Source organism: Fusarium mangiferae (genome assembly GCF_900044065.1).
Source record: "Fusarium mangiferae strain MRC7560 genome assembly, contig: FMAN_scaffold004, whole genome shotgun sequence".
NCBI classification, from domain to species: Eukaryota; Fungi; Ascomycota; class Sordariomycetes; order Hypocreales; family Nectriaceae; genus Fusarium; species Fusarium mangiferae.
The window spans coordinates 1528600-1550256 of NW_024573924.1; the positions used below are offsets into that span (position 1 = coordinate 1528600).

General features: G+C 49.4%; 6 protein-coding genes across 6 annotated transcripts; 1 reads left to right on the forward strand and 5 right to left on the reverse strand.

Moving 5' to 3' along the window:
• Positions 1-432: 432 nt before the first annotated feature.
• FMAN_09067 (putative COQ3-enzyme of ubiquinone (coenzyme Q) biosynthesis) lies at positions 433-1344 on the reverse strand (the record flags this gene model as incomplete). The annotated part of the gene is made up of 1 exon (XM_041829866.1): positions 433-1344. One exon carries the CDS (start codon positions 1342-1344, stop codon positions 433-435), a length of 912 nt encoding a protein of 303 aa, XP_041680586.1.
• A 1057-nt stretch (positions 1345-2401) lies between these two features.
• On the forward strand, positions 2402-3165 carry FMAN_09068 (putative RIB3-3,4-dihydroxy-2-butanone 4-phosphate synthase; the record flags this gene model as incomplete). Its single annotated transcript, XM_041829867.1, has 2 exons — positions 2402-2462; positions 2519-3165. 2 exons carry the CDS (start codon positions 2402-2404, stop codon positions 3163-3165), a joined length of 708 nt encoding a protein of 235 aa, XP_041680587.1.
• An 830-nt stretch (positions 3166-3995) lies between these two features.
• Positions 3996-5327, reverse strand: FMAN_09069 (uncharacterized protein; the record flags this gene model as incomplete). Its single annotated transcript, XM_041829868.1, has 5 exons — positions 3996-4870; positions 4928-4977; positions 5030-5064; positions 5114-5253; positions 5309-5327. 5 exons carry the CDS (start codon positions 5325-5327, stop codon positions 3996-3998), a joined length of 1119 nt encoding a protein of 372 aa, XP_041680588.1.
• Positions 5328-7559: 2232 nt separating this feature from the next.
• On the reverse strand, positions 7560-8483 carry FMAN_09070 (uncharacterized protein; the record flags this gene model as incomplete). Its single annotated transcript, XM_041829869.1, has 3 exons — positions 7560-7824; positions 7882-8265; positions 8365-8483. 3 exons carry the CDS (start codon positions 8481-8483, stop codon positions 7560-7562), a joined length of 768 nt encoding a protein of 255 aa, XP_041680589.1.
• Positions 8484-10788: 2305 nt separating this feature from the next.
• Positions 10789-12426, reverse strand: FMAN_09071 (uncharacterized protein; the record flags this gene model as incomplete). The annotated part of the gene is made up of 3 exons (XM_041829870.1): positions 10789-12039; positions 12115-12240; positions 12331-12426. 3 exons carry the CDS (start codon positions 12424-12426, stop codon positions 10789-10791), a joined length of 1473 nt encoding a protein of 490 aa, XP_041680590.1.
• Positions 12427-14304: 1878 nt separating this feature from the next.
• Positions 14305-16280, reverse strand: FMAN_09072 (putative ROD1-O-dinitrobenzene,calcium and zinc resistance protein; the record flags this gene model as incomplete). The annotated part of the gene is made up of 4 exons (XM_041829871.1): positions 14305-15132; positions 15187-15949; positions 16013-16156; positions 16216-16280. 4 exons carry the CDS (start codon positions 16278-16280, stop codon positions 14305-14307), a joined length of 1800 nt encoding a protein of 599 aa, XP_041680591.1.
• Positions 16281-21657: the final 5377 nt, after the last annotated feature.

Genomic DNA, 21657 nt, shown 5'->3' on the forward strand with positions numbered 1-21657 from the left:
GTGCACATTCCGACATTAGAAACTGCTAGTTCTGACTGACTACGGAGTACCTACCTAGGTATGCAATCGACAACAACTCCCCAGCCTTACAGCAAGCACGCTCTTTTCTACAATAGGTAAGCTGAGCGAAGAGAATAGTCTCGCCAACCAAAATATCCAGTGGTAGACTCTAGTAGGACCAAGTTTATTCCTCCCATAACGCATGCTCTGTTACAGGAGCTTTACGGATCCTCCTTAGAATCATGCCAATTCGATAGTTAACAAATCCCCGATCGGATTATACTTTACATAGTAAGAGCCTTTCAGCTGGCGAACTACCTAATCATCCCACACTATATTACAATTGACTGTCATTTGATCATTTGCGACCTCTCAACTTTTGTGTAACCGTATAGCAACATGAATCATACACATCTGAACCAAGCCTACCTATCAGGCTTCAGATTTACGCACAGCAAAGAAGTAGTTGCCTACCTTTTCACTGCCGTTGACCTGCTTCCAGCCGAGCCCAGGGACATATATTACACCCTGCACCATTGGGTGACTCCAGCCTCGACCGGCGAGGAAAGTTCGCAACTCCTCTTCGTTGAGATACTTGTTCCAGTCGTGTGTCCCCTTGGGAACAATACCTAGAACGTCCTCGGCCATGAAGTTGGTGGTAAACCAACTCATCCATGTTCGCGCAATGGTGCTCATAACAAGCCACCCCCCAGGTTTGACAAAGGGGCGCACCTTTTCCAGGAATGCGCCTGGAGCATCGATATGCTCGATAACCTCGAACAACGAGACCACATCGTAGGCCTCTTGTGGTGTCGCAGGAATAGGAAGATTTTCTATTGACGTTTGCCGATATTCGAGCTTGAAGCGAAGACCAGGATCTTTGCGAGCGTGTGAACGTGCTACAGCGAGTACTTCAGGGGTGGGATCGATAGCAGTGACATGCCTGGTAGTCGGTAAACGAGCTGCACTTTCGGCAAAGATACCACCGCCGCAGCCAATATCAAGGAATGTCAGGTCTCGAGTGGGAGAATCGGGGTCGGTGCGGTGACAAGTGCGGATGAAGTCATGACGTAAAGGATTCATGAGATGAAGTAGCCGGGAGGAGCCATGAGGATCCCACCAGTCGGCGGCGAGCGCATTGAAGTGTGAGACTTCATCGGGGTTGACAGATGAGAAATTCTGCGACGAGTTGGACGAGGACGTGGAGTGCCATCGAGGTGTTGGTAATGTCGTAATAGAGGCTGCGATGGTATGGCTCGCCGGCAATGGGAGGGCGAAAGGCCGCCGACCTGATCGGGCGAGGTTGCGGAAGAGGGCACCCGCCGGCCGGGACGGAGCCGGCATATTTGGAGGCTCGGAGGTGAAGTGAGAGTGGTAACGGTTTGGTTGGTAGGTGGTAATGGAATAGGTAAGGTGTGGATGATGCGAGGATCGAAGAGCGGATGACAAAGCTGCAAGCCAAGCAAGATAAGATAGTCTCGATGGACCCTTGAAAAAAAGTCAACGATGACAAGATTCAATTCGATTGCAGGGTGCACTCGGACGGTTCCGCCATCGGTTCCACTACTGCAGTGTCAAAGTCCAAGAATTTCTGTCGTCTTTCGCTGACTGATGCTTCGCAATTCCTTAGTCCAACAACGTCTTTAGCAAAGCTGACATAATGAGGGAGCCAGAACTGACCAATCACAATCAGAAGAACACGACCCGAACTGCCCGATCAAGTAAAGACCCCTTTCAAATCACCAATGCATTGACATGTGAGCTCATCAGTGTCGACGATGCACCGCGGGTTCGCAACCAATGGCTCCGAGGGTAAAGTAACTCGGTATTCGAGTAGGTCCTCATGGGATTTGGGCTTACTTAGACCGGATAAGCCGGGCTCGATCGTAAGGAGGCGAGCGGGAAATTCACCGCGCGGCTGTGATTAAGACCGGACTGCGGAGCGGGGCTTGGCTTGCTTTGGAGAAAAAAGGTTCTGTCTGAATCATGCGATGCGAGAATCAAATGCCGTATCCGAGCATATTTGATAGTTGCAGTTCGCTCTCCATCGCCTGAATCATTACTCACTCACTCACTCACTCAATCAATCAATTATTTGCTTACTCAATCTCTACTTGGTGCTTAACAATCACCTAATCGGCTTCCATATCAACGTCCCCAGTAAAAAAAAGCAGTTCCCGTTCCCCTCCTTGACCCTTCATCAACCCCCGCGTGCCGCTGCCCGCTTCCGTCTCCGCCTCCGAACCCGCTCTCCTCGTGCGTCCCGTCGCAACCGTCGCATTCACAGTCACAAGCCGAGGTCGAGAAGCCAAGCATCCTCTTTGGAAATCCAATTGTTGCTCAACACTCAATACCTTGCACTGTCCATTCCTCTACCATTATTCCCTATCACACCTCCAAGATGCCCGCAACAATTCCCCAGAACAAGTTTGACTCAATCCCCGAGTCGATCGAGGCTTTCCGTACGTGGTTTCTGTCCCTGCCTCATGTGTCACTACGCTAACATTGATTGTGGCAGGAAATGGAGAATTCCTCGTCGTGCTCGATGACCCTTCACGAGAAAACGAAGCCGACTTGATCATTGCTGCTGAAGATGTTACAACCGAGAAGATGGGTTTCCTCATCCACCACTCCTCCGGCTACGTCTGCGCTCCTCTCTCCCCCGCTATCACTACCTCTCTCGACCTCCCTCAGATGGTCCCCAACAACCAGGACCTTCGAGGCACCGCCTACACCATCTCAGTTGACTCAGCCGACCCCTCCGTCTCAACCGGAATCAGTGCTCGCGACCGCGCTCTAGCCTGCCGCACACTCGCCGACCCCAGCGCACGCCCTGATAGCTTCCGCCGTCCAGGCCATGTCCTTCCTCTGCGATCCCGCCCTGGTGGTGTCAGACAGCGACCGGGTCATACCGAGGCTGCTGTTGACTTCTGCCGACTAGCTGGCAAGGCCCATGCCGCGGTTATTTGCGAAATCGTTGACGTCGGCGAGGAAACCCCTGGCCAGGCCCTTCGTCATAACCACGGCATGTTGAGAGGCGAGGATTGTATCACTTTCGCCCGAAAGTGGGGTTTGAAGGTCTGCACCATTGCTGATTTGGTCGCCTACATCGAGAAGACTGAGGGAAAGCTCGAGGCCAATGGCGCTGAGTCCAATGGCAACTAAACCGGCATTATCATAGGAAATGGTTATTAGGAGAATTTGTTGGGAATGTGGCGGGCGAGTTGCTGGTTGTTCTCTACTTGATTCATGTTCACACATATCCACAGGGCGGTTGATGGTTGACGATACCACCTTCAGTTGGTTCCTGTATTCTTGCATCTGTTTCTGGATTCCTAGGGGGTATTTTGGCATAGACTGGGTTTCATGGCGTCCCGAAAAGTGGCGGTTGAAAAGACAACGAAAAAGATATCCCTCCTCTCACCCATGCTTGTTCCTGGCTTGTAAGCTGGCGTTGTTGACTACTAGGTAATTTGTGGCAGCTTCAGGTCCAGATTATATCTGAGTTTTGTCATTAGTTTATGCAGTTCCAGTTCGTGTTAATGGAATCTCATGCTCCTTATAGTTTGGGTGGCTCGGTCGACTCTCCTATATCTACCCTGCGCCAGGCCACATCTTTGTAAGACTTAATGTGGTGTGAAAATAAGCGCGATGAAACTTAACGCGATTGAACTTGCGATGGGCATTTACTTGGAATGAAATGATACCTAAGGTAGTTATCTCAAGTTAGGTACACAACTAACCAAGTGTGAGAAAGGAGAAACCAACGCAAACAGAAACCTAAGAACTCCGCGCTCTTATAATGTTTTGGAATTGGTCCTGGACTGGATACAATTTTTCTCATGGAGCAGACAACCCATGGCGGGCAGCAACCAAGGTACGCACTACAAGAACACAATGTTTTGAATGACCCAAACTCCTACACAAAACCAGGGCAGACCAGCTCGACCATTTAGCTACTCATCCTTTGCATTCTTAAAGCTAAGGCTAGGCATCTACTTCCTTAGGCGGGTGGATCTTCTTCGTCCGAGATTTGGCAGGGTTTCCTCGGCAGCATCTTCTGTCTTTACAGCGTCTTCATTCGTCTCCTTCTTGGTAGCCTTTGTGCGCTTCTTCTTTGGAGGCTGGACGTTTTCTTCGGCTGCCTCTGGTGACTTCTTCCTTGACTTCTTGGGAGGTTTAATTTCGGCCTTTTCTTCGAGAGGCTCCTCTTTGATGCCGGGAGCTGTATTTCCTGTCTTCTTCTGTACACCGGGCGCGTAACAACTTGTCCGCCCGCCAACTGTAATGAAAGCCAGCTTTTCGCCATTTGGTAGCTTGGTCGCTGCACCCTTTGCGCCCTTGCCCCATCTATAGTTGAAGAGCCAGTGTTCGGGGAATTCGTCTGAGTCTCCCAGTTTATCGACGGCTGTTTGACACACATAGCGGATCATTTCATAGAGGGTGGCGATTTGAGCATCGTTGAAATTATCACAATATTGCTCAGGGTGAAGCTTAGCTTGGTACAGTGTTTCGTCGGCCACCCAATTGCCAATTCCGCTGATCATCGCTTGGTCTAGCAAGAGGGCCTTGATAGGGACATGGCGGGCTCGCATCTTGGAACGCAAGTAATCCTCGGTGAAACGATCAAGGTCGACAACTGGATCCGGTCCGTTCTCTACCAGAGGCGAATGCTTCCTTATCTGGTCCCCGGGACAGTCGACAAGTCGCACCCGACCAAACCTACGCGCGTCCGTGAAGGCTACTTCTGAACCCTCGGTCTTGAACTGGAACTTCCAGAACTTGGGCGGCCATTGATCAGGCTCACCCTCCTTCATCTTCTTATAGTAGTTGGTATATGCTGTCTGTTCATCCTTGATGTGCATCCAACCTGTCCCCCTGATTTAGTATTCTTTCGTTATTTTCGTTTCTTGCGAGGCTTGGTTACCTGTCATTCCAAAATGCATTACTAGATGCGGAGGTTTGTCGAGGGTTATCCTATTGTTGGTAAATTGGGTTGGTCCTGGAATAACACTGTAAGTTGGCTCACCAGAAGTATTTCCCCTGACTTCCTGCAGAGACAATCTATAACGTTGAGCAAGATGAGCGCGAGTAGTAGGAGGCAATTCCTAACCTTCTTCCCCTTCAAAGCAGTTTCTACTTCCTCACCACTTGTACCAACTTTGCCAAACACATTCTTGTCATCTATTGCAGAAGCGGATACGATGCGTTTCCCTACTACATGAAGGCGTAGGAAATGGACGATACGGGCAACTGTTTCAGGCTCAGCATTGGGATCTTCATCTCGGAACTCAAATCTCAAACGGACCTTCTGCGATCTCAGGCATCTTTCTATACGATAAAAGGTCGATATATTGTGTCTACGGGCGGTATGAAGGAAGTAATAGCGTCACAGACTCAACTTCGCAAAAGGCGCGTGAGCATGAACGCGATGTCACGTGATGGAAATCGAGGATCAGGGTCGGTCCTCAATTGGTTCACCAGCCTCCCTAGATTTCAAAGCACAATTGTTGTTACTCCACAAAAGTTCTTATAGCTTGAGAGCTGCAATCTTAAATCTAGTTGAAAAGATCCATATTTCACTGAGTTTTCTTGATGTGGACCGTTTCTTAATTGACGTTCGTCGCCGAACATTGTACTTCTGCTTTGCTACCTACCTTACCTTAGGGAGATGCGGCGGCGGAAGAATAAGGGCCCGTGCTCCCCACATTGCAACTTTCGTCCGAGCTTTTCCTCTACAAAAACTTTCGCTCCTCCAAGCTTCTTCAGTTTTTCTCAACAACACAAAAACAAACAATCATTCAAGCTGAGGTATGTTCTCGATGGCGCAATATCTTGCGCGGCTACTTCTTTCTTCGTGATGACACCTTACACCGCAAACTAGAGTCTTTGACCTAAATGGAATGAAACCTCTTTTTTTTACACGTCAGTCTGAAAAGACTTCAATCTCGCTTTCGCTTTCGCACTTTGCAAGTTCTGAACACGCGCTGACCTTTGAATAGCTCTTTCATCACCAAGCGGTGGATCATTGCGAGAATGCTCAAGCTTTCCTCTACGTCCGATATGGGCTGAAATGGTACGTTCATCTACAGCGTCTCCCGTCGCATCCAACACCATCTCTTGTGATGATCATTTCTTTTACAATATACGCTGGAAATTACCGGCTGAGTTCTTCTTTGACGATATAAAATGGCTATTTCTGATTGAGACTTCTCCTGCACACTTGTTGTCATGCATGTAATAGCTTGCGCTGACCTGAAAAAAGACTTGACTAGCAAGGTATGCGATATCTCATCTCGACCCGCACCCGACCTTTCATGATGAAGCGGCACTGGGCTCCGAATCATACCACATGAGCAAGAAAAGCCACTTTGCGGCAGGCCTAGAAAACCTCGCCCACTGACTCGTCACCATCTACCTTCACTTGCTGGATGTTTACGGGCCATTGAGGCTAACCTACCTTAAGTGCTAGTACCTTGCCATTCAATCTTAACATTCGGGTTTCTCTGGTCTTCTCTAACTGTAAGTAAACTTTCACACATTTCAGCAGCATCCTCGCTTCCTGATGAACCCTTTAGATGACGAGTCTTATACGAGTTTTCGATGCAGACACAATCTTACTTTACCATTCATGCATTTCCTGACGCGCGATTCTTTTGCAAATTTGCTCGCAAGCACTAGGCGACTTGTGCTAACCAATTCTCAGATAATCAAGACGTGAGTAGCCGACTGGCCCCTGCATTCGCATTTCACATCATCTCTATGATGATTCAAAATGAAAACGACAAGCATATGTCCGAGCTCACGCTACGACGACAATTCATTTATCCCCTGATCGAGATGCTTCACGACACGTCAATGCAGTCTTTTCAGCGATAGCGACTGACATTTCGAAAGCATACTCGACCTTTCTCACTTACTCCACTGTGGGCTTGACTACAGCATCAGGTTAGTTTTCTCTAGTCTTCTGTTTCCTCAGTCGCTCTTCAATGATGTTACAATATCACGACGGTCAACGTAGCCATATTGCTTTGACGATAACGCCTGTGACAAGGCACCTTACCCTGAATTTCGTATTGCATTCCTCTTTCGATGTTTATCAACGTATTGTTGGACAAGTCGCTAACATGACTTCCAAGGCTAACAGTGAAAAACATTTTCAAAGAGTGCTATGGTAGATGGTGTGGCAAGTTGCCACGCCGCACCTTGGATGACCAACTTGTCAAGCGACAAGCTGTAGCATGCCTTGTCTCGTACCCTATCCCAAGGATAGAGGCCAGCTTGATACCTTCACGCCTTATCACGAAGTAAGAATGAAATCAATGAAACCAATTGAGAAAACCAGTAAGTGGAAACTAGCTAGAATAATATCCATGATAGGATAACGTATATATTTAATATGAGACACTTCAAGATGACCTGTTTGTCCCAGCTGCTGAACCAACGTTGCTGAAAGGAGTGTGACCCAACGATGTTCCCCTCTATCCTTGAACGTGTCCCGTCCCCAGAAAGATCGTGTTAGTCGAATTCGTCCTTAGTGTCTGTCATGTACACATGTTCTACCCCTGTGCTACGCCGTGATAGCCAACCATGTGGTGAAGTAGATCCCCTGGGTTTGGTCTGCCCACAGACAGGTCTGGAGCTCGCAAGCCCGACCGGAGTCCAGCGTCACGAGGGTACAGCGGCTGGTCAGGTACATACCGCGGGACCATACTCTCAAAGTGTGGTCGGTCGAAGGACTGGGGAGGACTGTTGAGATACGATGACGAGCCTCGGGGCACTGGCCAGCTCGAAGCCTCATTATAAGACTGGATTGGCATGATTCTGCACACGCCACGTTAGTGATTTGGTTCAGGGCACTAGGCAGAGGGATATACGTACGATGGCAACATGGCTTGAGCGGTCTGGGAACCGCGAAGCGAGTCTATATCCAGGCCCTCCCATAGCGGTGCTCGGGGAGCATCAATCTTTGCCTGCGCATCGTCTTGAGACCGCATCTGGTCCTGGAAAAAGCTTGGGTAGAGGATGGGCTGCTTCAGCACAGGCAGAGGTTTCTGCTCTGATGAGCGTCGGCTTACAGAGCTGGAGCCTGACGAGGAAGCCGGCGAGCTTGCATCTTCCTGTTTTATGATGACGTCTGCAAGGGACTGTGATGGGGAGAGAGACAGACCCTTGTTTACGGATCGGCGACGGCGCTCTTCTCGTTTCTTGCAAGTATACTTGCCTACTCCCCAGATATCAAAATGCTGTCGATATGAGCGGATTCTGTGACGGCAGTCAGCAAGACAGTCAAGATCTTACAGCGATTCGTATGTTCAAGACCAGTACGAGCTGTGCCTCAGGGGAAAGAGGGAGTAAACTCACGAAGCGTCAAAGTTGTACTCCAACTTCATAATGTCGCGGACATCCTTGAGTGTTCTACCCTCCTTGATGTACAGCTTGGTGATAGTCCCTTGGTATTCGTTCCACGGCTTGGCCATCATTTTGGCTGCGAATTGGATTGTTGTGATGCTTTGCTGATGAGTGTTGGTTGAAGTGGCGAGTCTGGCCTTTGGACTGCCAAGTGTAGTTTGTGTCCGATGTCTCTTGCTCCTAGCCCGGGACAATGAAGGCTTTGGCAGCAGGAACAGGGTTGACGAGCATCGAGGTATACAAATCAGTGGCACACGAGTCTTCACTTATTGGTAAGTAAATTGGGTCTTTGTGATGCTGCTGTAGGTTAGAGGTTCTGGAGATGGTTGAAGCTGAGGGTGACGGGAAGTTCTGTATAACCTTCCCAGGATATGGAGACGCAATGGAAAGGAAACTAATGGAGGAGGACAAGAAAGGCCATTGAATAGGGGGGGGCCAAGCCAATCTACAGGTCTTCTATCATCTTTTTTAGTTGCTTGTCAGAGCCTGATTCGGTACTTGTGTTGCAGTACTCTTTTCACAGCGAGTCTGTCAGAGCCCGCACAATTGAGAGGCGTTCAAGGCGTCCGCGCGAGGCAGACACTTGGTGATGAATAAAAGTGATGTGAAAGCGGTTGAACTCGCAATTCCTGTTGGTGTATAAAGCAGGGCGGACTTGTGCAAGTCCTTTTTCAACTGTGCCTTGTATAGCTACTAAGGTAGGTAAGCTCATAATGGACGGTCTTTGCATTTGGATGACGAGACCAGGAGATAATGAATGAATGAATGTACTTGACGCTTGTGCTACACTTGTTCTGAAACGACTGCGTCCTTGGATTTGTCCGACGAGAGAGCAGGAGAGGGAGGGGGAAAGTTAGAGGAGGGTGTGAGGAATTAGGCAGATAGTTCGTCCTTCAGCCTCATTCATCTGTGTTATTCCGCCCGCCTACACACCCAACACAACACACACACACACACATACAGTTGTGATGGACTATCAACTTCTTGATGACTCAACTGTTAAAAAAAAATTAAAAAAAAAATAGATAAGTCATGCATATCTTGTAATATCCAATGCTTACAGGACCCATGCCCTTGAATGACAACTCATATACAAGTACGTACTACCTAGTCATCAAACTGCGTGTTATATCCACTTCCCTGAGCCTCATAGCTATAGCTCCAATCCCTGCATCAGATCGATCGCCTCGGCTGCCCACCCTTCTTCTTCTTCTTCATCTTCGTCTCGGAGCTTCGAGGCATCCAAGCGCGTGGCTTCCAGAACTCGCCCTGCTTAGTCTGTACAACCAACCAAATGGCTTTATACCCAGCCTCGGATAGCCGAAACGATTGGCAACCAAGACATGAAAGGTGTAACATACCCAGCGGAAGGTCTCTCTCTCTCTCTCTCTCTCTCTCTCTCTCTCTCTGTGTGTGTGTGTGTGTGTGTGTGTGTGTGTGTACATATGATGTTGTGCATTGTTCGCCTCATTTCTGTCATCGATCGGTCTCTTATATTAGTACATACCGTACATCCTCGCATCAGTTGCACTTGTTCTACCTTGGCGTCGTCACGTAGTTTCTCACAGCCACTGGTTCGCATCTCCACGATAATGCATAGACATCTTCACGTTCTGTGACGATACTGCCAAGAATACACTTTGTCAGCCATACTTACACTCGCACAGAGGAACATGCATACCCGTTCAGCTGGGCTTCTACGAGATGGCATATACACAAGCCGTGCCTTGTGATTGGTAATGTACGGTGATATGTGCCGCATCTGAATCACGGCATCACAGTCAAAGATAGTCTTTTCAATCCCATTGACACATATGAGCGCAGCAGAATACCGTTCAGTTGATGAGGAATGGGAAACACAGCTGACCACGTCTTTATGCCCTAAGGGACGGTACCTTGGGTAGATTATGATTATCACATTGATTCCTGTAAAGACAAAGTGTAGAAATGAAACTGTATAATGTGATTCGAATACAGGCTTAGGAGGTAGGTATAGAGGCATATGCCAACTTGATAACGACTCACAACGCACATCCGCATTGATGTCTTCCTTCCGCAATCCAAGCCACCGATAATAATCAAGGCAGCAAGGACAGATTCCAAATATCAAAACCATGAGAGTCTGGACTTCCTCTTTTCAACCATCTTCGTCGCAAACCACCAAAAGCCACGTCAACGGCATCCCCACCAAACGATATAACGTCCTTGCCGCTGCCAGCCTCACTTTGAACCACAGTCAAATCAAGAGACCAAAAAAACAATTGTTGCCTGTGTATGCAGGACTGGGTATAGAGAAACTCCGCCCATTAAAATCAATTGTGCAGGGCCTCCGACGCAATGTCTGTCACCCTTCGTCCGCCTCATTCAGGCCTCTCTCTAAATTGCCGTCTCCTTCTTTTCAGCTGCCGCTGGAGCGGCTACGGGAGCCGGTGCAGCAGCGGCAGCAGGAGCCTCGCCGCCGACAATACCAGCCTCTTGAGCGCCGTGCTCAGTAGCAGGAGTCACTGGAGTAACGGGAGACTGGACCTTTGCGTCAATGGGGTCAGCTGTGACCTGAGGGTTGGGCGATGTGGGCGTAGATCCAGCAGGGCTGGAGCCGGTGCTCAAAGGAGCTGTACTCTTTCCACATTCTGCGAGAACCTGGAACCATTTCTGAGCATCGGCAGCTGTGTGCGCCTTGAAGTTGAGCTCGGTTGAGCCGGTGAGCTTGCTGCTCATTGTCTTGGACTTGTCCTTGCCCTTGACGCTGAACTTCTCGCCTTGGACAGTGCCAATGACGGCGTCGGGGAGGTAGATGGAAAGCTCCGGCTTAGGGTCCTGGCGGTTGTTATCCGAGTCCTTGAACTCATGGAGGAACTTGGAGGGCGTGACCACGTAGTAGCCTGTCGAGTAGCCCCAAGATAGCTTGTTGCGCGACTTGCGCTCCAGGGAACCCTCGATCAGAGCCTTGGTCGCAACGTGATCCATGTTGGGGAACTGGATCGCGTCAACAGAGCGGGCGGGCTCGTTGGGGTCGACGAGGCGGTCGGCGCTGCGGGCCTTGAAGGCATTCCACTCAAAGTCAGGGGTGACACGTTGGATGACCGAGAGCTGGTCGTTATACAGAGCGCGTGTCTTGTCAGCCTGGCCACCCGCAAGTTGTGTGAAGGCCTCCATGGCCTGCTGGATAACCTCAATGATGTGGGCCTCGAAGCTCTGGAAGTTGTTCTGGACGGCAATCAGGTCATTTCGGTGGTTGTTCTCGGCAATGACCTGATTGTTCAGACGGTGCAGGACACCGCGATAGACGACATAAGGATCGTCGTGGCTGTTGAGATGGCCTCCAGCAGAGTCGAAAGAAGCCGCATGTTGCCCAAGCAGCTCTATCTGCTTCTGTGTGGTGTTGCGAGCCTTGTCAACCTCCTTTGCGCCCTTCTCAGCGCCATGGGCGAGCTCCTTGGCCTTGTGCTTGATCTCCTTATGCAAGCGTTCGAGGACGGGGAGGACAGAGCCCTTGATGCTCTTTTCGGTTTCGATGTTGGTGTTGATGAGTGACTGCGTGTTGGAGCGCATGTTCTCGAAGAATCCGGCAACGCCACCCAGGCTCTGGTCGAAGTGGTGGCCCTCCTTGAGGGGGTTGTTGATGGCCTGTTTTTCCTCGAGTTAGTGACCAAGGTCTACTGAAGTGATGGTAAGTTGGAATTGGGATTGAATTAAGCTCACCTTGAGCGCCCTCTCATATTCTTTGGCATGGTGGCCGTGGATCTTCTCCATGGCCTTCATATAATCCTCTATGTAGCCAACGGCATGTTTCCATGCCTGGAGTCGCTCAGCGAGCAAACCGGCAGTCTATTCACAAAGAGGTCAGCTCAGATCTCTTCCAAAGTTGCGCGCTCGTTCTGTAGCGCATGTTGTACAGGGAGACCTCAGGTGACATACGCTTGAGGGATCAACTTCGGGAATGGCATCTTCGCTGACGGTGCTAAAGCCAGTAGTAGCCCTCGAGGGCAGATCGGTTGTTGTAGGTGAAGCCATGTTGGGTGATGAGATGTGAAGAGTTTGGGTAATAGCTGGTGTCCAAGGGGGCGACGGACGATGTGTAGGATTATATGGATTATGGATATGGATTTGAATTGGAGAGTTGAGATTAGATTTCACTGTCCAAGCTTGGCAGACAGGGAAGGAGGGAGGAGCCAAGGAGGGGAAGGGTATCACTGTCAAGGGTTATGAGCTTCTTTTCTGATGCTCTTTGCAGGGGTCGAAATGGGGTTATTTATTTGTATGGAATACGGAGTAGAAAGAGGTTGAATACTAATCAGTTCCTGGTTTTCTTGGCGGGAGACAATCAACTAAAAGTTAGATCATCAGGCTAATGTTGACGTCGTGGATAAATAATGCGCTGTACATTATGTACAGCTTGGAGATGATCGCCAGGAGAGCTCATATGACGTCGAGATTCAGACCAGTTTAGTTGGGAGGGAGGGAGGGAGGGGTTGTTGAGACAAGCTACTAAGACAAGCCATGAACAGCTGAAGGCCGAGCGCTAATAAAAAAGAGGCCAGCCAACAGAAGGCAGGCAGGTAGAATATAGGTGGTCTACCGTGCTGAGTCGGTGAGAACAGGCACGACCGAAATGTATTTTAGTACGAGTTAGCCCTTTCGATATCCTGTTTTAAAGAGCTCAAATATTAGATGCCAATTTGAAGTCTCAAAAGTATGTCCCTCTTGATGTACTCCGTAGCGTAGGTAGCTGAGTCCTTCAAGTGGTACATGCTACAACAGATCATGCAATACTTACACTCTGTATACCCTCAAAAGTCACAGTTTCAGCTATCCAAGGATCACCACCAGTACTATCCGTAGCAGATGCTCATTCTCCTCTTCTTCAAGCTGATCACTCTATGTATATCAAATCTCCGACAATCCAATCACTAGCGGCAAGTCAATCTATCCCTTGAGCCCCCACAGTCATAGTACGTCGAGATTACCATGAACACCAAGTTGAACCATCACCAGACCCTCGTAGATATCTCAGGTTATGACGTCAATCGCCTTTCAACTACCGCAAACTCTGGACGTGGTCCCTTGAACTTGTGTCGCGCCGACACCACGACTAGCACAAGCTTGGTATAGATGCAACGAATTGTGTGTCCATCTCAAAGCTTGGCCTCGGCTCCCTCTCTCGACGTATCAATACCTTGATCATGAGAAAGCTACTATTTGTCTTCCCTGGAAATCAACTCTATCAAGTACGAAATAGAATCTCCTATGGGCACAAATTGTCCTCAGCAAGTCCCCATCACCAAAACTCCCTCTTCTTCACCAAACCCATCTAAGTTCTTCCAATCCCTCTCGATACAGTTGCGCCAACACACCACCACCACCATCGCCGGTAGATCGAGCTAATCCTACGCACTAAACAGTCCAACAAGCTTTTGCTCGGATGTCACCGAGTGCCGAAGAATTTCATTCACTCGCCACCAAGTCGCAAGCGCCCCCTATGTCATTGTCGACAAATAGTATCCGTTCACCATCCCAAGATATCAGTTTCTGCAGTTTTATCAAGTTCATGGTAAGGGATTCGCTGGCCATTAGCCAGTCTGAATATGCCTTGAACACATTGTTCATCATTCTTCTTTGCTATCATATCCTTCAAGGGTATTAATTATACATGTGCCATCCTTCATCCGTCGTTTTCCCTGTGCATTGTTCTGGACCCAATATTGTGCAGATATCATCCGAGCAAAGACCTCGTCACCAAAAGTACGCCTTGTCTATAATTCCCATGATTCGAAGCCACCCGTAATTGATAACACATAAACGCCGGCAAGCCCTACGAGGCTTATGAAACATATCCAATCAAGTGATGGTCATGCCAAAACAAAGAAACAAAAGATGAGTCAAGCCGCCCATCTAGACAACTTGATTTCGGTTCTGCGAGGGATGCATCCTTCGGTAGGTGGAACCATCATCCGTGTAAGCGCGGCCATTACCAATCCAACTGGAAGGGCGCGATATATGCAGAGTATGATCCTCACCGTCCTGGTCCTCGGATATCGTGCCCAGAGGATCGGCTGGATAATCCGTAGCAGGGGGTGTCCTGGGAGCGCTGAGTGCCGTCTGATAATCTGGCAGAAGCAGGTCCCCAGTACCAGCACGCGAGCGAGCTGGGGTTTTGACAGCTGTCTGATAGCTAGGGACCTTGTTGAGTTCAGTCAAATCGGAGACATCGAGATCAATGTGTTCAGCAGAGTTGCGTGATGAATCTTCGGAACTGTTGCTTCTGGTGAGTGCTGCGGTCGCAGGTTCCGATCTCGGAGCTGGGCCTTGGGGTGCAGACGTGGGGGACATGAAACCAGGCGTGCCTAGCGAGCCCAAAGACGTGGAAGATGTCGTTCTTCGAGAAGGGTCCAGCGATACATCGGCCAATCGAGATGATAGTGCCGCAGGTGCGACAGGTAGGCTGTGGGCAAGCGCTGCGAGGTTTTCATTCGAGCCTGCTCGTGACTGCGCGTAGAAGGGACTGCTGACGCCTGACTGAAAGCCGGGTGTCTGGAAACCGCTAACGTCAACGTCCTCATACAACTGATCAAGAACATGCTCTCCATACCCGGGGGGAGCAATCGTCGAAAGTTCTCGCTCGTTGTTAGGTGTGGTTGGTGACTGATCGACGAGATTACCCTCCTCGTCGAGTGGCATGTTGGGTGAGATGAAAATTGACACAGGAAGTGTTGCTCGAAGCTGCGAGAAATGTTAGTGTACCAGAAATCATTATGCTTTCGAACATCATCTTACCTCAGAAATATGACCATCGGGATTGCAAAGCGCAACGGTCAGCTTAATTTTGTGACGGACCTTGATACCGTGATGGTTCAGATCTTGAACGCACTGGCGAAGTCTCTTGGGTAGGTTCAGCTTTTTGGTGACCGCCCAGCCTTCTTGGCCAGTATCCTCAATCATATCTTGCCAGTGCTCTTCCCTCGAAACCTGGAACTTCCACATCGAGACCTCACGCTCTGTTCGGTGCTCCTTAGTACCATAACCTGAGCCAGATCCTTGGACATAGCACTCGCGAACCTCCATCAACCGTGCCGTGATATCGCCCAGCTCGAGCCCTTTGAGTAAGGGTGTGAATCGCATCTCCATTGTGACCAAGCCGCCAAACACTACGGCCTTTTGGGGGATGATGATTGAGTAGTCAACCTTGTTGGGCCAGATGTTCTCAACACTCATGGCATGGAGGAATTCCAGGGCGCCTGGCTCTAATGTTCGGATGATTCGAAGGTGTTTGTTGGCGTGCAGATCGTATGCAAGTTTTCCGCGTCCAACGGTTGCCCTGAGTCTGTATGTGATGGATGCTTCGGGAATGCCCTCCACACTCTCAGCCATGTTGCCGGGAAGCATGTATTCGAACGGCCATTCGTAGTTCCCGGCGGGAAGCGTCATGCTCTTGCCGTGCGTGCCGATAAAAGGTGCCCATCGGTGCTCGAGTATCGTTTGCGTCTTGTCAACCTTTTGGCCCGAAACACCGGGAGCGCTTCCTCTGGGATCAGCCCAGCTGTAGAGAGTCAGTTACTTTCCTCTAGAGAAGTTGGTCTTCAAGTCGAGTCATAAAACTTACGTATGGCGCAGAGTTCCTACGAGTCGCAGTCTAACATCTTCGATTTTCAGGGATGTTTGTAGACACAAGACTAACGTGCCTTTGAGAACTTGACCAGATGATTCGTGATCACTTCCACGGAAGACAATGAAATCGCTGTCTAGGCTGAACAATAGGCGCAGTTAGTAAGTAGTTTGAGTCAAGTTAGTTGATGATCATCATACCGAATATCGAAAAGACTATATGAGTTACGCCCCGTCACTGAAGCGAAGGGCTTAAAGGACGGCATGATAACGTATTGTGTCGTATAAGTGGTTGTGATTTGCTGCAAAGCAGCATGGGGAGGGGGGAGCAGGATGGGGAATTGACTGATGATATGCCAAGAAGGGGAACTAGAAGGAAAAGAAGAATAAATTGGAGGAGACGGAACGCTTTTATTTAGGATCACGGCTAAGTTAAGTCGAGCGAATGCGCAAGGTGACGAGCTACAACAGCGCAAGCCACGCACGAGTCGGCGGGATGTGTGGATACTGTACAGCCTCTAGAAAAGTTGAGTGGGGCTGTGAGATCAGGAAAAGTCCAAACCCACGAGGGTCAGGTTAAACAAGGGTTGGGTATGGAAGTTCCATTCAATGGGAGGCGACAAGACGATAGCGCGAAGCAGAGCAGATCAAGCGGCGCGGCGTTTGGTGGAGTCAGGATTGCGATTTGATGCGATATGTAAAAGTTGAAAAAGAGGGTCCTGTTCTGATAAGACGCCCACCGTGTCGGTGTCACTAAAGATTTCTCATTCAGATGAACCTGGCATGTATGAAAAAAGATATGGGTATGATGAAGAGGCGGCGGGCAACAAGGAGACGGAACAAGTTAGATGGGACAGCAGAAATCGGGGGCGACAATGATCCTTCTTTTACAGTCGTAGGGGTGTGGAGCTTGAAATGCGTGTGAATCCTGAAAAAAAGATCATGGGAAAAGGAAAAGGAGTTGGACAGAATAGAAAAGATTAGCATGACATTCGATGTATGCATCTCTCTGGCTTTGATCATGACCAGCCGAATATCCTCTCCCAGAGACAGGAACAGACTGGAACCAGGCAGATCAAGCAATCACTCCGTTCAGTGATACCACCCCTGCAATGCCGTCGTTTAGGGCATGGTCCAAGCCTCTTTGAGGTAGTGATAACTGATAACAAGGCCTATTCTGCCCTGCCGACAGCTTCAGCACAGTTACCGTACACAAAGCCGACATGGCGCGGTTGACGCAGCAAAGGTGCTGTGCTGTAACGGTAATTACGGTACAGGACAGGTCTGCCCTGCTGATCTGGCTGCAAGTGTCATGTATCATCTCTTCGTACATCGTACGTGCCGGAAGGTTGCGATGGTGAGCGGGCGTCGGATGTTGGCGGGCCGGAGGAAACGGGAAACGACGAAACGTCAACAAGGCGCCTTGGACATCAAATTTGAGATAGGTAATGTATCGCGGTCTTTCATCGCCGATAAGAGGGTCCTAAAAGACCAGGCTGCTTGTTGTAAATTGTCTCGGCCTCGTTTGTCTTACTAGTGAGAACCACTGTGGTTAGGCCAGAGCACGCAAGACACACTCAACAACGATGCTGAGCAAGGCCAAGACGTTTGAGGCCCTGTAACGGACAAGGGATAGTGGGGGGGAGACGCCGCCGAAGTGCTTGAGGCTGGTTTGTTGCATGAGTCGGGACGATTCGTACTATCGAAGCCTGATGGAAGCTTTTTGCCCTGCAGGTTCAACGCTGTGCCGAGCGTCTGTGCTGCGTGGCGTCGTAACGCCGAGAATTGATGACGGTGGTAGATAGATAAATATCCGCAAGTACCTGAGCATCTCCATTAAAAAGGTGACGATGATTGGAATTGCTTCATTTCAGAAAATCATTAATTGGTATGGCCCCCTAAGAAAACTTTGTGTTGGCCACGGCAGGGTAAGCATGCGCACCTGCCAAATGGTGTCATCATTGAGCATCTTCTGTGTATGTAGGTATTGGGCTTCTAGGTCCAATTAGGTAGGATACGAACCGGGAGGCACAGCCAATTCAGCTCACGACAAAACCGTAACAGTCGCTTTACCTTAATTACTTAGTACCTACCTGTACATACCTAACAGGTGTCGTTATCCATGAGAATAAGTAAATCCATTCATTATCTCTTTCCGACATCACCAGTCAATGGATGTCACGATCGATGCCTCGAGTCAGAGACATTAAAGCCGGTCTATTATCGTGGAAGGGGCTCAAATGTACTGTACGTACCTCATCGAAGACCGGGCATCGAGGTGACCTACTAAGGTACCGACAGCCTCTACCTCAGGTTACGACCCCCACGCTGAAACCCCCAATACCATTCGATACCAAACCCAGGTTTGCAGGACTAACTACTCCTTGGTTCATCCTTCGAGCTGTTCGACCTTGATTCAAGGACAAGAATAAGTTCTGCAAACGGCGGGATCAGAGGCTTGGAAGTCATGCCAGGAATGCATCGAGTTTGGCAATGGCTTGCGATCTCGAAACTCTCTTGTCTATTCTTCTTGCGGCTCCGCTAATCTCTAGTCGTTTTCTCAGGCAGGATAAGTACATAACCTGCCAGGCACGTTATTGTGGCGCTCGGTCATAGCACGGGATGTTTTCTGTCGTGGTTGAATGAATATTCGCTATCGGGTCGTTGCTTATCACTACACGAGGCGCTCAGCCAACCATATTTGTCACATTATCCCATCATGGGCACTGAACTGACACCTTTGTCGCCATACAAGCTGTTTGATGAAACTTACTTGCGATTCTGGTGATCTTTCGCATATACAGCAGTAATTGCTACTTATCATATGATTCTCAGCCATAGCACAATGACTGGCACATGCACTGGACATATACGGAACATGCAGTTCTAGAATTGGGGGCACGGCACGAGACCCCTCCTACGACACCCTTCTGCCTCCAGTAATTCATGATACCCAACCGTGATGGACTGAGCATCTGAAAGCTCACAATAGTCAGGTCTGGATTGGGAGGCCCCAGACTTTGAACGGAACGGCCCCTGTCCCGGAATCTCTTCGAGGTTAATTTCTACCCAGAACTATTGGGGTAAACATGTCGAATACATACGGTGATTCGATCTAGATCACAACAATCACGCCAGGGGAGGCAGACTCCAGACTCGCCTTTAGCCGGGCAAACGAGAACAGTCTGAACTATGTATGCATATGGTGAGGGTCCATCCTCTTGACAGTCCTTGCGGACTATCGGTTACTGGGACCGGGAACAAATACGAACTTGCTTTTTACAAGTGCGGTTACAGACACCGTTGACAGTGTCTTCCAGTCAAGCAGCTTAACCTGGCTGTCTGACTGCATTATGCACTCTAGGCACTACACTTTGACGGCATCCATGTCGCGCCTAATGAGCTAGCCTTCAGCTTGGCTCGTCTCCATTGAACAAGCGCCCGTCGACGGCCCCTATACCCGTTGATAAAGCACCGAGACGACGGGTCACCGACAAGAAGATCTAGCTCGTTAGGACCACTCATGAGTTCGGTTGTGTCTCTTTGGGCTAACCACTTTGCCCGTGGCGGTGCCACATCAGTTCAGCCTCAGGTACTCAAACTTTATCTCATCAAGGGAAGTCGTTTCCAGATTTCGGCGTCGATATGCACGTTCCGAGATACAACGGCTCTGTATCGGCTTGCCATCGAGAATACCGCCTCAGGTAATTACACCTCGGCCGCTCGGGTTACCTCTTATGTCATGGCATATCACGCAGGGTTTCAAGGCTCCAAAACAACACATTTTCGCTAAAGCCTAGCGGAAACATTCGATGGAGTCCTTTGTTGCGGTTTTTATTCTCGAAAATTGGGCCTTTGATTCGGGAGCCCCAAGTACCGTACCGGACCCGTAATATGGATAGCAATCAGCCTTGTAAAGTACGCAAGCTCTGTGATCACCATGCCAGGCGTAAAAGTTTTCCAGCTCAGCTTTTGGTTGGTTGATTTGTTGCAGACAGGGCCCGGAAATTCAAGACCGACAGACGCGAAACCACCCATCAGACACGACACAGATGTACAATTTGTTGCCCGAGCCAATCAACCTACTGCCTAAGTGCCCAAGCAATGATTCCTCACTAGGTATCCAACGAGTCACCGCAAGTTCAAAGATTAATCAGGTAGCCAAAGCAACATCCAGCAAATCTCATCATGACCTCTCATGAGCTTCTCATGACAACGCAAGAAGTTCATGATATATGCTCCATAACTAGTTCCGGCAATAACTAACTGAAGTCTCTTGGAGTACTGTGACTTCATGACCCTTGATACACAGATATCATCGGCTTATATATGCACCTCCCTGCTCTGTTGCTGGTGTCCAATGTTGACCACACGCCATCAGGCGAGCCAGCCACCACATGATGGTCTGTCCTGGCTGGCCCTTGTCCATCAGGTTTGGTTCGGCAACGGCCGTGTTAGTGGGCTGAGTAGCCCCCCTCCCTTTTCCCGATTTGCAAGGATGATTTTCAATGCTTGTCCCTAGTCCAGCCAGCCACATCGAAACGCGATAACCAGCTATTACAATTGCTAGTGAGCGATTCAACTCGGCGTTTGAGGTTCAAGTTGCGCTCTCACCAGACCTGGTCCTTGCTTTGATGCACGGGCGCGGCGCCGTCGACTCGGTAGATGAGCAACGGGCGTGCAATAAGCTCGCATTAGTGTGCGTGCACAATTTGTACAAGTACTCGATTGGTTCCTCAGGTTGGAAATTGTTGAAGATCGTCGACTGAGATCAAAAAATCAAGATCTGATAACATGAGATGGCACTATTTCGCATTATCATGGTTACGCGACTGCCTGCGCGTCTCTCCACGTTGTCTCTTATGGAATGGACACTCGGTTGCTTCAGCACAATGCAATCTCTCGTCATTCTCGCAAATCTGACAGCTCTCACTGACACGAGAGAGATTTCTCAGCCTCCTGCTTATCTAGAAACGTGCAGCAATTGGATGTATGCAATCGTTACGTGCGCTAGTCTAGTGTCTGGAGATCCACTGGTATCTCTCGGAGGGATAAAAAATCCAACATCTAAAATCAGGGTCCTGCAGCCATTGTGGACCTCAAACACGGCAACTCGTTGTATCACCGAAGAGCCTCCATCACCATGTGGGCTTGACGGAGACGCCTGATTGATAGGACCGACTCATTATCCGTACTCCTGCAAGACAGCCCAAAACGGTTTCCCAACAGCTATGTATATGACTCTTTGACTATCTATCCCGGCCGGTGCCCAAGCCAGTCCATAGCTGCCAAGGGCACATAATTTGTTGACCTTGGATCCTGGGCTAAAGACTTGCAGTCAAAAACAAGATCCGAGGTGGATTTCCGGTCTAAGTATCCATACACCTACATCAGATTCACACTATCAAACCCCGAAATCAACCAATGACTCAAATGACAACAACCACTCCCCCTTGCGTATAGCAGTTATTGGATCTCGCTTTACAGGCTCATCACAAAACAAGGAGACCAACAAACCCATCATGAAACTCTATTCGCCAGCGCCCTTGTTACGAAGCCCATCAAGGCTTCTATCGCTCAGCATGTACGGATATCCGTTTATCATGATGTTGCTCCCGGGGCTTCTGCTCCCTTGGTCTGTGC